The sequence below is a fragment of the Schistosoma haematobium genome, chromosome ZW (assembly GCF_000699445.3).
Source record: "Schistosoma haematobium chromosome ZW, whole genome shotgun sequence".
NCBI classification, from domain to species: Eukaryota; Metazoa; Platyhelminthes; class Trematoda; order Strigeidida; family Schistosomatidae; genus Schistosoma; species Schistosoma haematobium.
Window position 1 is genome coordinate 32,427,510 of NC_067195.1, and position 22,523 is coordinate 32,450,032.

A 22,523-nucleotide genomic window follows, 5' to 3' on the forward strand; every position below is an offset into this window, starting at 1 on the left:
GAATTCCGAATAATCCAGCTGTGCTTAAAGGATAATGTGTAGGTCATGAGTATACTCGCGACAAGTTACGAATGTTGATGTTAGTCAACAATTCCTAGTAAACCTTTTAATGGAGTTGTGAACCTATAATGAGACGACAGAAGAATCTTTGTTACACACCCAGCCACCGAATTTATTAGCACATTATGCTCATCATTATGAGTGGGGACTAAGTTAAGACATGGGATCGGTCTGTGCTACATGGGGGGACGTAGACCTACTAGATAAGATGTACAGGACGGTCGTAATCAATTGTAAGGAAACTTAGTATGGCATGGTTGCGACTTATGACAGGCAAATATACATTCCTTACCTTTATTTACTTATTAAAAAGCATATGATTCATCTATTCTTTATTCCGATTCACACATACCATTGTTAGTTTATTACCACTCGTTTTTCCACTTGCCATTTTTAAAGCGCTTCGATTTGAGCAATATGCAAATATTACTAAGACCTGCTTTATATTAATTGAGCACTGTTGAATCGCTTAGGGTGAAATTTTAAAATAATGTTTGGATTTATGACTGTGATCAACGTAATTAGCTATGTTTAACGCTCAAAAAATTATGACGTAACACTTGTTTAGCTTAAGGCTATTTATGTACGTCCACATTGAAGAGTGACTCTGTTCAGACAAAAATCATTACTTCGGATTATGTGATCTCGAATTAAATCGATTAATCTAAATGAATGTGATTTCATCACGCTCGGTCTTCATATATGATGTCATCTTCACGGAGGTTTTGCGCTAACAGATATTGTTATGCAGTTCAATCAACCTGGAAAGCATATCTGACCGCCTATTTAATTACATTGTACTTGCATTTTAATGAAACTGTTGGTGTGATATATAATAAGAAAAAATTATGTAAATGTATACATTTATCAAAATAAATTCAATTTCTGACCTAACTGAAACGATCGATTTGGTTACGGAAGTATTACAACTAAAAAATAGAGTTGATTAACAGGTGGAAATAACATTTTGATCACTTTTATTTAATGAATAAATCATCCTCAAATACAGATACTGTAGTTATTTCACGACTTAAACATCTTATTTATTGAACGAATGTAAGACAAGAGAGTAACAAAAAACTTTAAGTAATTTGAATAAATGAAGGTTTTCTCTGAATTCATAAATCAAACATTTCTGGAGCGTTTTATACATAAAGAAATAAACCAATAATTCAAGATGAAGATAATCATTCGTTCCTGCTTCTCCCGAAACTTGGGTTAAATAAAGTAGCATTCGAAGAAGGCAGATATGAAAAGATTAGCCCAATTAATCCTTGGTTGAATTTGATATTGTTAAACATTCAGATAAGGATGGACCTTTAGGGCCGTAAGGATCTTCAGGAAGAAGAAATGTGTTCCCTGACATTACGTATGGAAGTAGTCTGAAAAAGCAATGAATTAAAAGGAAAGATATGTGAAGGAAAAATGAATTACTAGCTAAGGGGACTACCTATGATCAATTTTTATTTTCACAGGTTGAACTGTATTAAAATGACAATACAGGAAATAAAAAATAAAACTTATACTTGTATGTTTCATAAAAACTTGCGTCGATTGTGCAATGCTTTGATGACAAGCTGAGGAAGTATTGGTAAACAGAAGGAAACAATGAGGACAACAGCAAAGCGTTAGATTTCCGAAAATAAATTGTGAGTAAGAAGAAAACATCAGTTTCCTTAGGAAAGCACAACTGCTGATTCGAATGAGAGGTATCGCAAAGGTCAATAATATTGAAGGCTCGATACAGCCAGTTTAGACGTAGAATTTGGACGTATGTACATTAGTCCAAGTTGCCATACCCCATTAACATAGTGATAAAATTGTCAGGCCAAATCCCAGAATAGTAGAGGTAGTAACATTACCAGTGGGAATAGGAAAGACTAGGCATCGAAGATACAATTCAGAAAGAAAATATAAACTACTGAGAAAAAACAGAAGTTTGGGGGGAAAGACAACAAATGGATGCAACTGCGCCATTGCAAACGATTTTGAGCCACGTCACTCAAAGTCTCTAACCATTAATTACGATAATTACGCATACTAGATAGTCTATAACTATCAATATGTCCAAGTCCAATTGTTAGTGACTTTATGGACTGATGTCATGTTTTAGTTCGGCTACCCTTAGCTTTTTTCAGCCTACTCCTACACCAGAAAACATTGCCCGTCAAGGTAGGTGGTGGATGGACATAGGTAACTTATGTCCCAATCACCTCAGTTGATGAAGATTTAATACCTCTTGAATCGACTTGCCATCCTTGCCCTGCGCTCTATTCCTAACCCAGACACAAATACTAGTAACCTACGAATATCCTTTACTCTTAATAGCCGTGTTCCGCACCCATAAAGTGGAAGAGAACGAATCGTTGAGCAGTAAACTCGCCCTTTGGTTAAAAGATGGATATCTCGCTTACGCCACAGGTGACGCAAGTTAGCGAAAGTCGATAAAGCTTTTCGAATCAGTGCAGAGATTTCGTCAGACCTCAGGACAAACGAAACACCCAAGATAAGTTAAGTAGTCGATGCGTTCAACTACTACACTCACCATCATTAGTTCAGCCTATGACGCAAGCCAATCCTGAAGTGACATTCTACATTTGCAGGGAGAGAACCGCATCCCAAACATGTTTAGATTGTTACTTAAGGTGGTTGGAGGATTGTATTTTGTCTGTGTCTTCACCAAGCAGAACAATATCAGCTGGGTATTGTAAGTCAACAAGTGAATCTCCTCGCGATTAACGGAGTTGAATGCTGTCTTACGGTCAAGGGATACACCTACAATTGGACGTCGAAAAGTATGTCTATGTTTCAGAATCTGCCGGGTGGTGAATACTTGGTTTATACATTAAAGTCCAGATCTGAAACCAGACCAGTTTACTCGGGTTCGTTCCTCACGAGCTCTAGCTAGACGTCGAGATATCATTTTAGACACTATAAGCTAAACTGATTCCTCTGTGATTATCACATGAGGATTTTTGCTCTTTCTGATGAACTGGGACGATCAACGATCGCGACCACTCATGTGGGACCGAATCCAGTTTCCAGATTTCAGTTAGTCTAACTGCTAAAACTAGACACTATCCTTAAAATTATCAAGGGTTAATCCATCAGTTTGATGGAGAATGTTGGTCGGCGGTCTATGCTCCTCTACGAGGGGTAACAGGAGTAGGTGAGTAATCCACCACACCCTGTTGATTTCCCTTGAATATATTATCTACAGCCTTGCATCAGTAAACAAATTTAATGAAGCGATTTGTAAGACGACTTTGAAACATAATTACATAGCCTTTTGTCATAAGAGTATAAACCATATACCATTACACCAAGCTCACCGTAGTTTTGATTTCGATTACAAGCTTCAAGATATTACTGTTGATTAGTAACGTTACTCAACTTTTCAAACGAACATTGTATGATTTATTATACACCATTTAAAATGCAACAAGCGAATGTCGCGCACATTTGAAGTAAATCACTTTTTCTATCATTTTGTTATAAGTAAACGAAGTGTAGTGCACGGAGTTCAAATACTCGAATATTTTTAACAGGTCATTCCACCTGCAACGGAAGTTTTTAACTTCGAACGAAACTTTTCTTGAAAAAAACTCAGTAAATCGTCCAGCATCTCGTACACTTTGGAAAATCTAAATAAATCTCGAATAACAAAAATCGAGGTATTTTCTAAAATTTTAATTGATCATGAATGCAAAGGGAATAAAGATTCTTTAACACTGAATAAGTTCCTTGAAATGTGTGGTGAGAACAAACTTCGGAAGTTTGAACATTATAATTCAGGTTGAAATTGTCTGCAAAACCTTTAGCAGACTAAATGATAATTGTGAAGATACAAAATTCTACTACTATGCTCGATGTTATCTTTAAAAATGAAAAAAGTGATCTTTTGCAACTGTTATCTTTGATATGGTGGGATTAAAAAGGCAAAATTACATCTTTTTGCTCATTATGATTTTTGGTCAACATCACTTCCGTGTTTTCTTAATTCAATGCGTTAATTATTCAGAGTAATATTTGTCTTTATTTGACAGTGTGATATTTTATTCAGTTTAACATTAATTTATTTGAGTATCATGTTTATTCAAGATATGATATTCTTCTATTAGATTAATGTAAACTATGCACAGCATGACATACAGCATGTGATTCGTTATAACTCTGGGTATTTTTCATATATGTGATTTCATACAAATTATTAATCAAGATGGGTGTACAATCAATATATAAATGAGTGTAGTTTCGACTGTTGTCGTTGTCTTGACTTGGAGTTAATTAACCTTGATTTGTGCCAGTATTGATGTTTTTAGTTCGCGTCGTGGTATCTGAAAGGGTTTCTCGTTTTTTCAAGTATAAGTAATAAGCAATCTTGACGAAACAGTTGGTGACTAGATATAACAATTGGCGATGCAGTCATAACAGTTGATCACCAGACATCACAATCTTGATCTGAGATCTTTTGGTGACTAGGTGCATAAATCCTAAAGACACGTTAAGGATTATCTATACTGCTACATCTACGCAATTTGTCAGTAAACCTGAGTTGAACACAACATTTATTAGAAATCAGAACTGTGAGATCCGATTATTTTATAAAGATGATAAATGACTTTGTCAGGGAAATATAAGTGGAAACCAAAACTGAATTCGATAAAAGCGTTGATATGACATAGTTGAATAAACAAGCTATAACCCTGGACGAGTTTAATAACTTTATCTAGTCTTTGAATGACTTTCTATATGAGATAGAAAGTTGTTTAAATCTGATACTAAATTTGAAAAAAAAATAATTTAATTCAAGCCATATTTCCTCTTTTAACAGATAAAATTGGATGTAGGACTGTACGCGTACGTATCAGTTAATCTCAAAATAAAAAGAAAAGGTTATTTAATGCTGCTTTTAACAACAGTAATCTAGCTGATGAAAATTACTGTTAAATTTTCATTTAATGTAATAAAGTGACCAAACACAAGCTAATGAAATATAGGTTTGATGTCGAAGTAATTAATTAGCACTACTCAGCATCTGGAGCCGAAGTAGGTTTGCTGAGTTAAAAATTGATTGATTTATTTAGTAGGCTACCAATCCACATACTTAAATACAATGTTACAACAGGACTGTTCTAACTAGCCAATTAACGTACAAAAATGTAAAAATCACATCACTTACCTTGTTTCAATAAGTTTTCTAAATTTAGCATTTTCCGACATAAGATCACGATATTGATCATTGGATATGATGACTGCATTCTTATCAGCTGCCAATTGCAAGATTACGCTGGATATTCACAGAAAAATAGACAGATTTTTAAAAACTGCATAGTTGAGTAAATAATTTAGGAATCTCTATAAATTGTAAAGGTGATATATTTTGTAAGCTTCAATGGCTAAGTAAAACCATAATACCGAATTACTATTTCCTGTTAATCAGGACTTAGGAGTTTTATAGTGACGGCAACATTTATCAGAATGATAGTGTTTAATGATTGTTTAGACTTGAAAATACCACCCAATTAATAGCAGAAGTGATACTCCCATTATTTAAAGTCTAACAGATGTCAAAATATTATAACTTCTGTTAGGTTTGAAGCTATCATGAGTTCACTTAATCTGCGAACGAGAACAAAGACTCGATGACAAAAGACCAGCAAGCTAGCTATTGATGCGTCCCAGCCCCGCTAACTAGAGGGAGAAGTTCAAGCTTGGAATAGGAAGTATATTCTGCAAAAAAGCCAGAAACGAGCGATCCACAACACAATTAAAAACGTATATATATCAATTATATGTATATAATCGATATTGCCATGGAAGTTTTTTAAACATTTAATCGATAAGATAGTCAATCGACTGCATTTCTCCCCTCTAAATGCAAGTTGTTGCTTCAGGACTGGCCTGCGTCAACACCTGAACTAAGGATAGGGAGTGAAGTGGTTGAGTGCGTCGACAACTTTACTTAGTTAGTGTCTGACGAAATCTCTGCAAGGATTCAGAAAGCTCGTATGGCTTTTGCCAATTTACGTCACCTATGGGGAAGGTAGATATCCATCTATCAATTAAAGGACGAGTATGCTGTGAAGCAGTTCGTTCTGATCTACTTTATAGCTGCGAAACGTGGCCGTTAAGAGTAGAAGATACTCGTAAGTTACTAGCATTTGATAATAGGTGCACTAGAAATACTGCTCACATCTGCTGAGTTCACCGAGTGAGTAATAGTGAAGTGAGACACATGGTATTTGGGAATCATCTCAGTCGATGAAGATTCACAACCTCATCAAATATATTACCATCATTCCCTAATACCCTGTGTCTAACCTCACTATTACTTACCATCCCTAATCCTGACTAGTGTTGGGGATGGTTGGAAGAAAGTTAGGGGTGTCCAAACCAAAACGTAGCATCGGTCCATAAAGTCACTAACTTCTAGTCTTAGTCATGTTGGTATATGCATAATGCATACTTAAAGACCTCTGGAGCCAATTCAGTGAGGCGCAAGCAAATGCGTGCGCGTACTTTACTTTCTTCGTAAAAAGTGGTTGCTCCTTCCTTAACTGAAAGATTTCTTCTGGTTGTACCTTCCCGTTCCCCCATTATTACTATTATTATTATTATTCTCTTCTTCTTTCACGCTCCTTACTTTTTTTTCCTTGTCTTTAAATTCTCATTGTTTTGTGTGGCGCACATATATTTGGTGCCCTCTTGTACCAATATTTATGTGTTCAAATAAATAAATAATAAACTGGTGCAGGTGGTCGCCATGTTAGACGATGTCTCTCTCTCTCTCTCTGTGCTTAGAATTAGTGTTTGCTAAAGATAAACAATTGTCTGAACACAGAGGGTGTATCTCGTAGGCTCTCCGTTTTGGTGAAGTGAGGTCAAGTGAATAACCACACTAGGATCTTGTATACGTGTTTCGGAGACATATCATACACCAATGGTACAAGATTCTAGGGTTTTAGCCAAGGAGGCCTGTGGCCGACTTGATACACAGTGCATACGTTGAAGGCTCCAATGTGTAGTTTGGAGCGAGGTTTTAGTAGACCTGGGACAGGGTTTTACGCACTAGAATCGTTGGCCATGGTGACACTTGAGGAGGAAGTAAGAGAGGAAGATTAGAGTTGAAAGTCGAGGTAGGAGTAATAATAGGAATTGAAGAGAGTGATTGATCATGAATACAGTGATCTTGAGTACTGTTAGAGGTATGAGGATAGTTATCACTTCCCGATTTCCCACACCGTGGAAGGGTTCCTCTGGAGGTACCTGAAAAGGAAATTGGGTTAGAGGTGGTCTTAGTGAACTAAGAGCGTGACCACAGTGCCCAAGGGACAACTGCTTGAGGTCGGTCACACACGACCTTTTTGTGGGCAATTTTCGTGTTAGCTCCGTACTTATTGAGACCTTACCGCCGGAGAAGGAAATCCGTGGGATAAGGCGAGGTGTGCATTTTTAGGGTCGACCTTTTCTAACCTCATCCCTCTTTGTGGGGAGGCAGCATCATTGTTATGCGGGTTTTCTGAGAGGAACACCTTACTGCCGTCACACCTCTGTACAGTCAACAGTACGACTTCGTCCTCAGACCTTGGGTTTGTTGGTTTTAGTCTTACCGCTCGTTAACTGACCTGTCTGGCATGGTAGGACCTTGAGGAACGATTGTTCCAGCCAGTATAGCTCGACTGGTTTGTTACGATAGACAAGCCCGACCACCACATCAAAGTAGGAACAACGGTCGGGCAAGTAGCGTATTAAAATAGTAACAAACTAATCAACGAAAAGAATTATCAACCGCGGTAAAATATAGAAAGATGCTTGCTTGGTGATTTTCGGTAAGGGAAAACGTAAATTCAAAATCTAAAAACTATAAAAACAGTCTTATTAGCAAGAAATTGTCTTTAACATAAACCTACCGATCATCATACACTGCTTGTCTTTCTTGATTCAAAGTTCGTGATGGTGTATAAGTCAACATACCAGAATGCTCAAGTTCATCGAAATAACGGCCACCTTTGCCTTGATAATGTCTAGGTACTACAATAACTATATCTTTATGGCCACGTTTTTTGAAGTAATCTAAGGCTAGACGAATTCCCTGAACACTGAATTCTTTTTGTTTTCCATGGCTACAAGACAAAAACAAAACAAAGCAAAAAGGAAAACATACGGAATCCAAGAAGTTAATAAGGAAATAAACATTTAGATATTAATTTATTTGGATCAAAATGTTTCCCTGTTTGAGATTCATGAATGAATTTATAATTATCAGTCAGTATACAGGTATATATTCATATTGCTTTGCAGTTTATAGGTAATAATGGCTGAACATTTTAAGAATTGGATTAATGGTGCTGGGTTTCAGCCAGAATGTCAGCATGAATTATTTTCACCTGAAAACAATGAAACGCTATTTAATCTCAACACAGAGCACACTACCAGTACACTGATATCGGTTTACAGTGTACACCCAACTTTAAATCAGGCAAATGTCTACAAAAATACTTGTGTAAGATATGTTTTATGGTAAAGCAATAAAAGCTGAACGATTATTTGTATTCGTTGGAAGATAAGCGTCATATAGAGATATTTCGATACTGTAGTGGTAGCTGCAGGAAATCTGAATATTTAACAATCAGCTGGTATCAATTAAAAATTGAGTAAATATTAACAATTTATGATCACATGCTACAATTTAAAAAAAAAAACATTATAATGCCAGACAAGTTAGAAGCAGATACCTTGTCATATTAAAAAACTGAATTTAAAATTGTAAGTAAAATCAATTTATTATAATTCATTAAGTTTGAAATAAATTGTATTGTAATAGTAACTGAAGTCTTGATTGTACGTTAATTAACAATTCAATAAAACTAGTCGGGATACATATATAATTGAGTATATGAACCATTCTTCTGGTCAAGTTCATGGCTTACATGTCCTAGTCTGGATTAATGAGGACACATACATAAATCCATGAGTTATGTAAGCATTCATTCACGTTTTGCAACAAAGCTTCCTACATCTGGTTACTATTCCTAGTCTCACATAGAAGGTATTGTCAATGGTCACGAGACGTATATTGTAAATGAATTGACCAAGTGGATCATAATGAGTGGTGTTTTTTCTAGCACGAACTTCTGGGTATTATGAAAAATTAGGCCAAATTTTTCGAAACCCTATTCCAAGTTGCTGAGTTCTAATGTCATAACGAACCACCGTGTGAACATCCACACACTTCTGATTATGCTGTAAAAAAGTACCAGTAGTAAATAAGTCCATCGGTGTATATTTCCCTTTTTTGCTGTTGGGAGATGAGGCAGGGGATAATACGGAATAGAAAGTTTTCCGTAGTGTTGTGCATCATTCAAAATGATATTCCTTCGAAGTGTGGGTAAGTAAACGTTCATTTCTATTACTATTTTGCAATATATTTGCCATAATCGATTTCGTCAAATCTATTCAGAACTTCATTTGGTTATTTTAATCGCGGGAAGTCAGAAATAACTTTCTTGACAGACTTTAAAAAAGTTCAGCAATGCGATTGAAAATCAGAAACAAAGAAACTCTAATTTTACAGACCAATGATCAAAATTGTTGATTTATAGTTTAGTGATTTATTGTCAATCAACTACTGGTTGCTACTCGCACCAATAATAATAATATTTACAAACCCAGAGCAACTTACGCGAAACTCACATTACTACCGTCAATTATAATGGGTCTTAAGCGAGGTTGTAACGATTTATCTGACTTTATCTTAGAAGAATTTGTTAATAAAGACAATGGGTTCGATTCATTATCTAAAATATTGATAGAAATACATTGAATGGAAAGTTATTATTATTGCTATTCTTAAGGATTGTAAACTGGTAATAACTAATAATGAATACAATATGGACAATCAACTAGCTGTAAACGGCTATAAGAATTGGCTCTTTACTACGTAATGTCCGTGAAGAAGAAATAAACACAACCATCAATATAATTGGAAACGTAAAATCTAATATACTGATATGTGAATGTATTAAGATGCATGTACAAGTCATTGATATAAACCATCATTTGAACAATTCCATTACTTACCCAAAATGACGTCCCCTTTTCAAAAGAACTGTTGACGTTTTTCGAAACATTTTACTAGAGTATATACGATCTACATTCTGTCTGTAATAAGAACGTCAAAACATATTCACAAGACCATATTTTTCCGCTTCCTTGTTTAAAATAACTAAGATACAAGGCAAACTACTCTGTCGATCCAAGTAATTAATGTGTAATACGGATTGTGATTATACATATTTGTGTTATTAAGATAATGACAAAAAGGTGATCTTTACTGCGTAATGACCGATAACTGCTCATGAAAATCAATTATGGATTCAAACATTTCGAATGAACTGATATCAAGAGCAACGCAACTGCCCAGTAGTATAGGTTTTTAAACAGTAAAGTGACTAACTCATGTACAAGATACTGAACACAATTATCAGAATGCTTTAGTTATTTAAAACAATCGACTGGATTTTGGGATAGTCAGTCACTCACGCCGCAATAAAATTAAGACGTCTATTAGCCGACTTCATATCACATAAATAATATAAAATCTGAGACGGAATGTCGAAATTAAGTTTAAAAAAAACAACAGAAAACATATAGCTGTAGAATATTTGTGAGTTAGAAGTCGGAGCAGAGATAAGCTTGTCACCATGACTTAACTCGAATCATTAAGTCTAACATCTGAAGTAACAAACGGCTTCTTAATTAGCACACATTAAAAATACAAGTTGAGAGAGCATCAGCCTTTAATTAGTTTCTCGAGAGGTCTAAACAATTGGATAATTTGCGAATCAGTGGAACATCTCCATTTAATCATGTTCAAGTACTATTTGTCTCATTTTGCTTCAAATATGATGGTGTATCGAAGATCACCCAAGTGCAATACATGTTACAGTCACCTGCGTCCGTGAGAATTTGAAAATCTGCCTTACTAAAAAACGTTTGTTCAGTGATTTCATCACATAGGAGTAATAGTTAAACGATATAAACTACCAGTTATTCGTAATACACTCATGGTGGCAATTTGTGATCACCGTATAACAATTCCGAAATCTAGCGCCTACTGAGTATATAAATATCTCATAGCAACCATAAATAATAAAAATGGGTAAATATTGTTACCCATTTGTAAATACATTCGAATTTCAACGGAGATGATCTGTTGCCCTCGAGTTGATTTCTCGTAGTGGAAGTGTTGCTTACGAAATTGAGAGGTTGAAAAGCGAATGTCCGACGCTTTATCCAGGTTAGTGAGTACGGAGAGTCCACCTAGAGGAATTGGAAAACCTTGATTCCAAACCAATGGTGTACATGGGCTCCAGGATCCTGAGAGAACAAATGGCGTATAAAACTATTTTTGGTCACCGTCCACCATAGGATTGCATCTCCTAACGTTACTCCATTACCCTATGGATTAGACCTCTAGATCAAAGGCTTGGGGTGTGAATCCCTAAGAAAACCACCTATTTCGCTTTGGGCATCCGGACAGTATCACAGCCCTCACACAAATCAATGATAATTACTACTGGGAAAATTTATGTTGCCTCAACACTCGCCCAGATAACTTTGTTCACAACCATATGATAACGTTTATTTTTATTTCTTTAATACTACTGTGGTGTATGCTACTTATATTGACAAAAGTAGTATATGATGTTAGTCGTGGAAAAAAGGTCTGGCAGCAGAGAGACAAGAGGATCGAACAGTAAAGAATGGAAACAGGATGCAATTTCTATGAAAATACAAGAACAATGAAGTCTGAGTCATTTTGAGACAACTGGTGGACATTTCGCAAATTAAGCATTTACTTTATGATTGTTAGATTTTACTAACCAGTCCTGTAATTTTGTTTTAAATACATCCGATTGCCCCTACCCGTGTTCTGTTCAATACACTACGTCACTTATTTGCTCCACTTTATTCTCATTTTACGTATTATACTTTTCAAATTATACAGCAGCTCCTCTATGGCGAAAACCATATCCTATCTAAACGATCTCAAGTGACTAACTGGCCGACAGTTGAATGGTACCACTGGCTACAAATACTGAAACAGTTTTTCTGAAACTACGTATACCACTTAAACTGGTTTCCTTTAACGTCCGTACACTAATGCAGATAAGACAACAGATAGGGTTGTTTATGTCTTTAGAAAGTCTCAACATTGATGTCTGTTGTCTATCCGAGAGTCTAGTGAAGTACTACAAATTCGCTCTCCATCTGTCACTTCGAAAACATTGTTTTACGTGGGGCGGCCAAACCAGCATGTGGAGTCGGTTCGTGAAGTCACTTATTGTCGAACTGAGCCGTCCTGATAGGTTCAGGCTATCTAGTTGATGTCCACGTGATATTCGCGATCGGTGATTGGAGACATTGAGTGGTATGGCTCAGAATCAGTCGCAACAGGGTAGATGTATTCACTCCTTACCTTTCCTTAGATCTTGAATTTCTTTAATTTATCTCATATTGGTTTATTACACTAATCCATGTATTCTGACCTACTAAGATATCATATGTCTAATTGTTTTTACTACTTCTAATATGGTTAATACTTATACTGCTCTGACATCTTGTCATTGTGTTGTACTTCGGTAACTTGGATTGATGTATATATGTGCCAGGGTGCACGTTCCGTCTGTCTGACTGGCTCAACTCACATAATTACTTTAGTGGACTTTTTCTAAATAATTTTAATTCATATCGGTAAATATTTCAAGTCAACACTGACTTTCATCACAGCATGACTCCGTCGTATGTGAGTAGTATATTGACATTTAATCCTTCAAGTACACAACAACATGGTTCTTATTTATGATCTAAATGATTATTACAAAACTATAACAGTTTTAGGTGCGAGTTTTTCCCACCTAAGCAAGCAAATTGAAAAACAACCTTACCCAGTGTTTTCATATAGAATTTGCCTTGTGAACATTGTTCACTATCTGAATGAATTTATCCTCACTACCAGTGGACATGGAAAATTATTCGTAAACTACAGGTATATTGATTAGTGTATAATTCCAAATGGTAGAAATGTGATGAGTACAACCCTTTGATTTCCGAATGGTTTGCAAACACAAGATTATTGGTAATCTACACGGTGTATAACTAACGTGAAAATATGTAAAATTCCTTGTATAATCTACTCGGCCAATATCTAAATGACATAGTATGAAATATATCATGTATGAACATCGATATATATATATATATATATATATATATATATATATATATATATATATATATATATATATATATATAATTATGTATTAAGAGCAAGGAAAAGAATAATAACGCTCACCTAGATTAATTGATTCTGAGTTACTTGCTTCACACTTACGATAAGCCTCTACAAAATGTACATTTTCAACTGCTGAATCAACTAAGAGACTATCAGAAATTACAGTAGCCTCAGGTTTTTCTAAGGAAATGAAATAATTTATGAGAGCTAGCTTCATTGCGTTAGTGCACTGTAAACCATTATAGTTCACGGAATACTTCTCACATAATGTCTTCAAAATTGAGACTTTTAAATCGCTTAAATGAGCACATTTGACTTTTAAAAATGACTCTAATAAATGTAAAATTCGTGAAAAACGTCTGATTCCACGTGCACATCCTTTAATGATCAATACATTAGATTTTTTAATAATTATGACAATATTGTACGTCAGTTCAAAATGATAAATTATTGTTGGATTACTGAATAATTCCAAACAATCCATTGAAGTAATCGTACTAATTGAAACCGATTCTGGACTAATAAAACGCAGTGCGTAATCCTGTACAAGAAGGATTTATTTTCATGTAAACTCAACAACACATACTTGAGCTGCATTCAGTTTATCTGCAGTTCCGCATATTTTAAGTTTATCTTGAGATAATGCTGCAGATACTCCATAACAATTTTCAAGCCGACAAAATAATACATCCAGATTTTCCGTCGGATATGGAATGGTAACATAAACTGACATATTTCACCCTTGCTAAAATATACTACATACTACAAAAGAGTTTAAAAAAGGTAGAAAAGATGAAATCTATGGTAAGTTGCTCCTTTTCAGTAGTTTACACACAAACTGGATTCCACTACTAGCCACTATCCATCTTTGCATATAATACTTTACATAGTTATATAATTACGAATATGTCCGTCATTCACTAATCCACGTTACATATTATCAGTTATTCAACATAAGCATTGGAACAAGGAAAAACCAAATACATATGTGCCACATAAGTCACTTGATTTGTGTGAGGGCTGTGATACTGTCCGGATGCCCAAAGCGAAATAGGTGGTTTTCTTAGGGATTCACACCCCAAGCCTTTGATCTAGAGGTCTAATCCATAGGGTAATGGAGTAACGTTAGGAGATGCAATCCTATGGTGGACGGTGACCAAAAATAGTTTTATACGCCATTTGTTCTCTCAGGATCCTGGAGCCCATGTACACCATTGGTTTGGAATCAAGGTTTTCCAATTCCTCTAGGTGGACTCTCCGTACTCACTAACCTGGATAAAGCGTCGGACATTCGCTTTTCAACCTCTCAATTTCGTAAGCAACACTCCTATCGCGAGAAGGCAATCAGTAAGACTTCCCTGACATTGGCTGTATACGCGTGGTTGCGTGGGAGCATTTTGAGAGGAAGAGCACTCTCCGCACCCTCGGCCTTACCAGGGCATTTGGGGGTACTAATATATTCGGACCGTGTACGATCAAACCGCGGGGAAAGTTATGCACCAGTAGGGTTCATTCTACCTTATGACAGTCAAGGATGGTCCTTAATTGTGGGAAATAAAAAAGGTAATGAAGCTTCTTCCCGTAAAAAATAATACATATTTACTAATCACTAAGTCTATCGATATCTTCTCTAAACAGAGCAGGATAACCCATGAGATTTGAGCTCATCGTGACCGACTCTGGGCAAATTGCGCGAAATAAACTGTGTCTTTTTCTAATTTCGCGTTTAAGAGCGGGTGAAAAACCAGTAGGTTGTAATTCAACCCAAGGTAAAACTACACGCTTCCGAAATCCATTTTTTAAAATATTTTAGCTAATAAAATTTTCCACCTGAGTAGTTAGCAATACCGCTACCTAATACATTTCTTTGATATATAACCCCAAATATATATTTTGATGTACTGGTCGACATTTAAGTAACGGTGGTCAGAAAGAGGACCCGCATGAACCATCACAAGGGCCACTGATGACTCCAAGCTCGACTAGACAGTTGGTAGCTACATACGCCATTGAGATAAAGACCACAATTATGATCGATGAAAGCCATGTCACAGTATTATTTTTTTTCATAAACAGGATGTAGGTAGCTAGTTCGATTTTTTAAATAAACAATATACTTGAATATGTTTATGTTTTATTACTTTGAGGTTTTTAACTATTTTTCACACGATACCATGCATAGGTTTGGTCTAGTGGACGGATTTCAATTTCATCGGTGTCTGAGTGTCTAACGAAACCGTATTCTCTAACAGCTTGTGTATTAAATGACTTCTAATCATGTTTATTTCCATTTTAAGAATCTCGTACGTAGGTATGTTATTATAATAAAAAACCCCAAGACAGCTATGGTTAATTTTGATATTCACTAATTTGAAGGACTGGACTAACTGCCGAATATCGTGAGTGCCTATTGATCTTAACGTCCTAAAATTGCAAATCATTTAAAAAGGACGTTTTATTCAGTAGTTCATCTAAAACTTGCCCATAATCAAACTTAGATGTTAACCACACTAGCACAGCAAATTTGTTTTGTACACTTTGATAGTTTTCCTAACACCAACAAGAGAAGCTCTATAGTTAACCCTGATTTAGAACCCGGGTAAACGAGGAAACTTTGTCGTGCAGTTAGCGACCACACTTAGTACCAAAAGAACTTCTCTAGAAAAGCGTCAATAACAAAAGTCATTTTAACTACTTAGACTCTGACCAAGCACAATCTGAATACATAGAAGCAAACAAACAAGTGAAGAAAAGCATTAGAGCCGACAAGAAGAAATACGCGGAAGAACTAGCAACGACGGCGGAAAAAGCTGCTAGAGAAGGAAATATGAAACAACTTTACGATACAACGAAGAAACTAGCAGGGAAATACAGTAAACCAGAGAGACCGGTCAACAACAAGGAAGGCAAGCCAATCACTGAAATTCAACAACAGCAGGACAAATGGGTATAATACTTCGAGGAACTCCTGAATAGGCCGGCTCCAATGAATCCACCGGACATCGAAGCAGCACACATAGATCTTCCTATAGATGTCAATCCACCAACGACGGAAGAAATCAGAATGGCCATCAGACAAATCAAGAACGGGAAAGCAGCAGGACCCGACAATATACCAGCTGAAGCACTGAAATCAGACATCGAAGCAACCACAAACATGCTTTATCTTCTATTCAAAAAGATTTGGGAGGAGAAACAAGTGCCGATGGACTGGAAAGAATGACACCTCATCAAGATTCCAAAGAAAGGAGACCTGAGCAAATGTGAAAACTACAGAGGCATCACACTACTGTCAATACCAGGGAAAGTCTTAAACAGAGTGTTGCTGAACCGGATGAAGGATGCAGTAGACGCCCAACTTCGAGATCAACAAGCTGGATTCCGTAAGGACCGGTCGTGCACAGACCAAATTGCAATACAACGGATCATCGTCGAACAACCAATTAAGTGGAACTCGTCACTGTACATCAACTTCATTGATTATGAAAAGGCATTCGACAGTGTAGATAGGAGGACATTATGGAAACTTCTTCGACACTACGGAGTTCCTGAGAAGATTGTCAATATTATCCGGAACTCATACGACGGACTACAGTGCAAAGTAGTGCATGGAGGACAGCTGACAGATGCATTCCAAGTAAGGACCGGAGTCATACAAGGCTGTTTACTCTCTCCCTTCCTCTTTCTTCTGGTGGTCGACTGGATTATGAAGACCTCGACATCTGAAGGAAAACACGGAATACAATGGACAGCTCAGAATCAATTAGACGATTTGGACTTCGTAGATGACCTAGCCCTCCTATCACGTACACACGAACAGATGCAGATGAAGACAGCCAGTGTAGCAGCAGTCTCTGCATCAGTAAGCCTCAGCATACACAAAGGGAAAACCAAGGTCCTCAAATTCAACACGGAGAACAGCAATCCAATCACTCTTGATGGCGAAACTCTGGAAGATGTAGAGTCCTTCACATACCTAGGAAGCATCATCGATGAACAAGGAGGTTCAGATGCAGACGTAAAGGCAAGGATTGGCAAAGCAAGGACCACATTCCTACAGTTGAAGAACATATGGAACTCAAAACAACTTTCAACCAATATCAAAGTGAGAATCTTCAATACGAACGTCAAGGCAGTTCTACTGTATGGAGCTGAAACTTGGAGAACTACAACAACCACAATCAAGAAAGTACAAGTATTTATAAATAGCTGTCTACGCAAGATACTCAACATCCATTGGCCGGATACCATCAGCAATAGCCTTCTGTGGGAGAGAACAAACCAGCTTCCAGCTGAAGAAGAAACTAGGAAAAGACGATGGAAATGGATAGGACATACATTACGCAAATCATCAAACTGCATCACGAGACAAGCCCTAACTTGGAATCCTGAAGGAAGGCGGAAAAGAGGGAGGCCAAAGAACACATTACGTCGGGAAATAAAAACAGATATAGAAAGGATAAATAGCAACTGGAAGGAGCTGGAAAGGATTGCCCAGGACAGGGTTGGATGGCGAATGCTGGTGAGCGGCCTATGCTTCTTCACGAGTAACAGGCGTAAGTAAGACCCTGACCTGGGAGTTCAAGGGTACACATGTAGAAGAGTTATGAAGCCTCATGGTAAAACGCAAGACTCCACAAGTCACGGGACCGATGCCACTTCTGGCAACCAGAACAACTATTAATACATCTACATGGAATGTCCGCACAACGTGGGAGGGATAGAGAGGATCATCCAAGCAACAACAGAAAGGAGAAGACACAACATGACCGTGCCTGGAATAAGTGAAACCCATTGGACACAATCTACACAGAAAAGACTAACTTCAGGAGAGCTGTTGTAGTATTCTGGTCATGAAGAAAGTACCCCTCTACACGCACAAGGAGTTGTACTGACCCTGTCCAAAGAAGCACGAAAATCGCTGATAGGATGGGAAAGTCACGACTCCAGAATAATTAAAGCATCCTTCAAATCAAAGAAGGAAAGGATTACGATGAACATCATCCAATGTTACGCACCCACCAACAATGGCAGTGAGGAGGATGAAGACCAGTTTTGTGACAGGTTGCAGTCCGTCGCACAGAACAGCTCAGGAAAAGACCTGAACATCCTGATGGAGCGACATGGATTATGAGAAGGAAACGGAGATTATGAGAGGTTAGCTTCCAACCACACCGTCATAAATAGAAGCACTTTCTTCAACAAATCCGCATCGTATTCACTACAGAGAGCCAGACTGATCACATCTAGGGGAGTAAAGCATTCAGAAAGTCCATCCAGTACGTGAGAACAGACGGAGGATATAATATAACTTCCCATAACTATCTAGTGGTGGCCAATATAGAGCTGAAGCTGAACAGGCATTGAACATTTGGACACCAGCACAACAAACGTTTAATATAACCTTCCTTCGAGACTCTAACTAGCTCACCGAGTTCACGATAGCTCTCAGAAACAGCTTCCCAGTCTTACAAAATCTAGTAGAGAAAGAGGAAACCACTATGGATCAACAACACATCAACCTTCTTGACTACGAGAAAGCATTTGACAGCGTGGATAAGAGAACCTTCTTCGACACTATGCTGTACCTGAGAAGATCGTCAACAGCACACGGAATTCATACGACGGCTACACTGCAAAGTGATGCATGGAGGACAGTTGACAGGCACATTCCAAGTGAAGGCTGGAGTTGAAAAAAGCTGCTTACTCTCTTCGTTTGTCTTTCTTCTGGTGGTTGAGTGGATTATGAAGACCTTTATATCTGGGGGGAAGTGCAGAATAAAATGGACAGGTTGGATGTAACTTGACAATTGGGACTTTGCAAACGACCTAGCTCTCCTATCCCATACACACGAACATTTGCAGGTGAAGACAGATAGTTTAGCACCAGCCTTTTCATCAGTAGGTCTTAACATGCACACATACCTACTTACGCTTGTTACGCCCAAGAGAGTATAGGCCGCCGACCAGCATTCTCCATCCCACTCTGTCCTCGGACTTCTTTCCTAGTTCCATCCAATTCCTGTTCATTTTTCTCATTTCTATCTCCATTCCCCGGCGTAAAATGTCCTTTTCTCTTCCTTTTCTCCTTTGGCCTTGAGGATTCCATGTGGGGGCTTGTCTTATGACGTTGTTGGGTGCTTTCCTCAATATGTGTCCTATCCACTTCCAGCGCTTCTTCCTGATTTCTTCCTACACTGGGATCTGGTTTGTTCTCTCCCACAGTACGTTGTTGCTAATAGTGTTCGGCCAACGGATCCGAAGTATTTTGCGTAGACAACTGTTAATAAACACCTGTATCTTCTGGATGATGGCTTTCGTAGTTCTCCAGGTTTCCGTCCCATACAGTAGAACTGTCTTGACATTTGTATTGAAAGTCCTGACCTTGGTGTTGGTTGACAGTTGTTTTGAGTTCCAGATGTTCTTCAGTTGTAAATATGCTGTTCTTGCTTTTCCGATCCGTGCCTTCACATCTGCATCAGATCCACCGTGTTCATCAATCATGTTGCTCAGATATGAAAAGCTTTTTACACCTCCCAAAGCTTCTCCGTCAAGTGTGGTCGATTGGTGTATACTGTGTTGTATGGGGGAATCTTGCTTTTCCCTTTGTATATATTGAGACCTACTGCTGCTGAGGCTGCTGCTACACTGGTCGTCTTCTCCTGCATTTGTTGTTGCGTTTGTGATAGAAGAGCCAGATAATCTGCGAAGTCTAGATTGTCCAACTGCATCCTAGATGTCTATTGTATCCCGTGCTTCCCTTCAGATGTTGACATCTTCATGATCTAGTCGATCACTAAGAGAAAGAGAATGGGTGAGAGTAAGCAACATTGCCTGATACTGGACTTTACTTCGAACGAGTCTGCAGTTTAACTCATCATAGGAATTCCGTATGATGTTAATTATCTCAGGCACGCCGAAGAAGCTCTCCATGGTGTTGTCCTGTTCACGCTATCAAATGCTTTCTCGTAGTGAACGAATTTGATATGGAGTGATGAAATCTATTCAGTTGATTGTTCCACAATGATCTGTAGTGTTGCCATCTGGTCTGTACACGATCGATCCTTCCGGAATCCAGCCTGATGGTTTCGATGTTGGGTGTCTACGGATTCCTCCATTCTGTTTATGAACACCCTGTTGAGGACTTTCCCTGATATTAACATGAGTATCAACCTTGTGACTTCCGAAGAAACTTGGCTTTCATCATGAGGAGTCATAACTCTACTAAATGAAGACATTTTAACTCCCAGGGCAGAGTTCAAGTGGTTTAAATTATTTTTTTCTGGCTAGCGTTTTTAGCGAAATAGTTTTCTACGAGAAGGGGTCGCTAACACCATAACCAAGTTTCCTCCTTTATCCAGGCTTGGGATCGGCAGTGGCCTCAGAGGGGCTCCCGGCGAAGTATAGTGCACCACAAAGAACGGTCAGGGACAAACAAGGGAAACTAAGCACTGGAACAAGTGAGTAAAGCACTTTGATAGACCAGCACCACTACGCCCACCAGAGTTCAAGGTAGATAATTTTCTATATATAACAACTGATAAATAACAGTAGAGAGGTAATCGAGTTAAGTACGTGAGTTAATAGCATATTGGAGCTATCATTGCAATAGGTCAACTCATGCTGAAAATAAGTAGGCAAGTAGTGACATATTGCAAAATACTGAATCAATACATAGAAATACCTCAAGATGTTGAGACAAAATGCTCGCTAATGTGACACCTGATTGGTCAATCAAGTGGTAACACACATATTTCAAAGTATTTCCATACAAATTCCAATGTCCAAATCACGAGCTAGTGTAAATCATCTAACCTCTCTGCACATACACACAAATTACTTAGATGTATCCATTCAACAGATGGCTACTTATTTATTAAGGAGAGGTCAGTCCATGAAATTATCAGCACATAATGTCGTGTTCTCATGAAGTGTTGAAAGCATAGTTAAGGACAAAAATTCAGTGGAGAAGAATGGGGTATTCAAATGTCAGTCAACCGTCGATATTTATTTGTACCTCGATCAAAAAACTAGAACTTCAATTAAGTGTATTGCACTCAGCGACAGAAAAGATACAAACTAAATGTAACTTGAAAGTTAAAAACGTTCGCGAATTCTATTCGCCAACTGATTTTTCCTGACTATCCTTAAGGCTTCGATATTTGCTTCAAAGTATTAAATGGCTAATATAAGTATTCCTCATTTTTCAGTTCTACGAAACATCAATAATCTGATTACTGGTCTCCAAAACAAATTTGTTGATTTTGCTCTGTGTACGTATTTGTGTCGATGGAATCCGCAGATCTGCTCTATTTCTTGGTCAGTTAACTGTCAGGGGAGCCGAAGATTCGGGAAGAAATCAGCATTTAGGATCAATCTGGAATGCGTCTACGTCATGAGTTGTATAAAATGGCACACTGGATACGCTTCCGTTCCTCAAACTAGTTGACGAACTCTCAATGAACCTCAGTTCCTCCATTCTTATCTACGCAATCATGACTCCAAAGAGACCTAGTACTACCAGAAGAATAGCTTGACACGCAATCACTAAACTTGCCGGATGATCTGTTTTAAGATACAGGGGAGCTACCGACATAGTGATTTCTCCGCCGTCACCAGTGTGGCGGTGAATAAATCCCCAAAATAAATAGCTCTGTAAGTTTTCGACATTGGATGCTGACCATATGTTTTAGTGGACTCATCTAGCTGAAGGCGCTCGGCCAGGCACCCGCACCAGATCACGTGTGGTAACGCCGTGCTCAACATCAACTTGAAATAAGACGAAAGTAGTTAATAAGTAGATGCTAAATAAATAACAGTGACAATAATTATTATGCTACTAATAAGGGGAAAATCACTTAACATCTTCACTTATTCTATGATAACTTTTTAAGTATTTACAAACCAAAACTCGAGAGTTAAAAGCTTAATACTCTTTATTAGTCATTACATGATAATAACGAAGCGTTGTTCTATTCAGTATCCACTCGGGTACAAATAACCCAAAACAAATGTGATCAAAAATTACCGACTTTTCTATTTTGAAAAAGAATTGTGTCGAGAACGTTTATACGGAAATGTTTTTGTCTGAAATCAAAAGTTTGTCATCATGTTCATTTTCTATACTTTAACAAATGGTTTAATTGGTCCCAGGCTATTTTTT

The 22,523-nt window shown here is 37.6% G+C and overlaps 1 protein-coding gene across 2 annotated transcripts; it reads right to left on the reverse strand.

The window, feature by feature from the left end:
* Positions 1-949: 949 nt before the first annotated feature.
* On the reverse strand, positions 950-21,382 carry N4BP1_1 (NEDD4 binding protein 1). 2 transcript variants are annotated; one of them, XM_051211073.1, is made up of 7 exons: positions 21,045-21,382; positions 13,947-14,122; positions 13,421-13,901; positions 9,746-9,860; positions 7,974-8,186; positions 5,243-5,350; positions 950-1,442 (listed from the first exon to the last, which is right to left on the reverse strand). In XM_051211073.1, the coding sequence occupies exons 2-7, from the start codon at positions 14,091-14,093 to the stop codon at positions 1,328-1,330; spliced, it is 1,179 nt and encodes a 392-aa protein (XP_051071106.1). In that variant the 5' UTR covers positions 14,094-14,122; positions 21,045-21,382; the 3' UTR covers positions 950-1,327. The 2 variants fall into 2 exon arrangements, with proteins under 2 accessions (XP_051071106.1, XP_051071107.1); XM_051211074.1 differs by lacking the exons at positions 13,421-13,901; positions 13,947-14,122 and adding an exon at positions 13,014-13,273.
* Between the last annotated feature and the right edge of the window lie 1,141 nt (positions 21,383-22,523).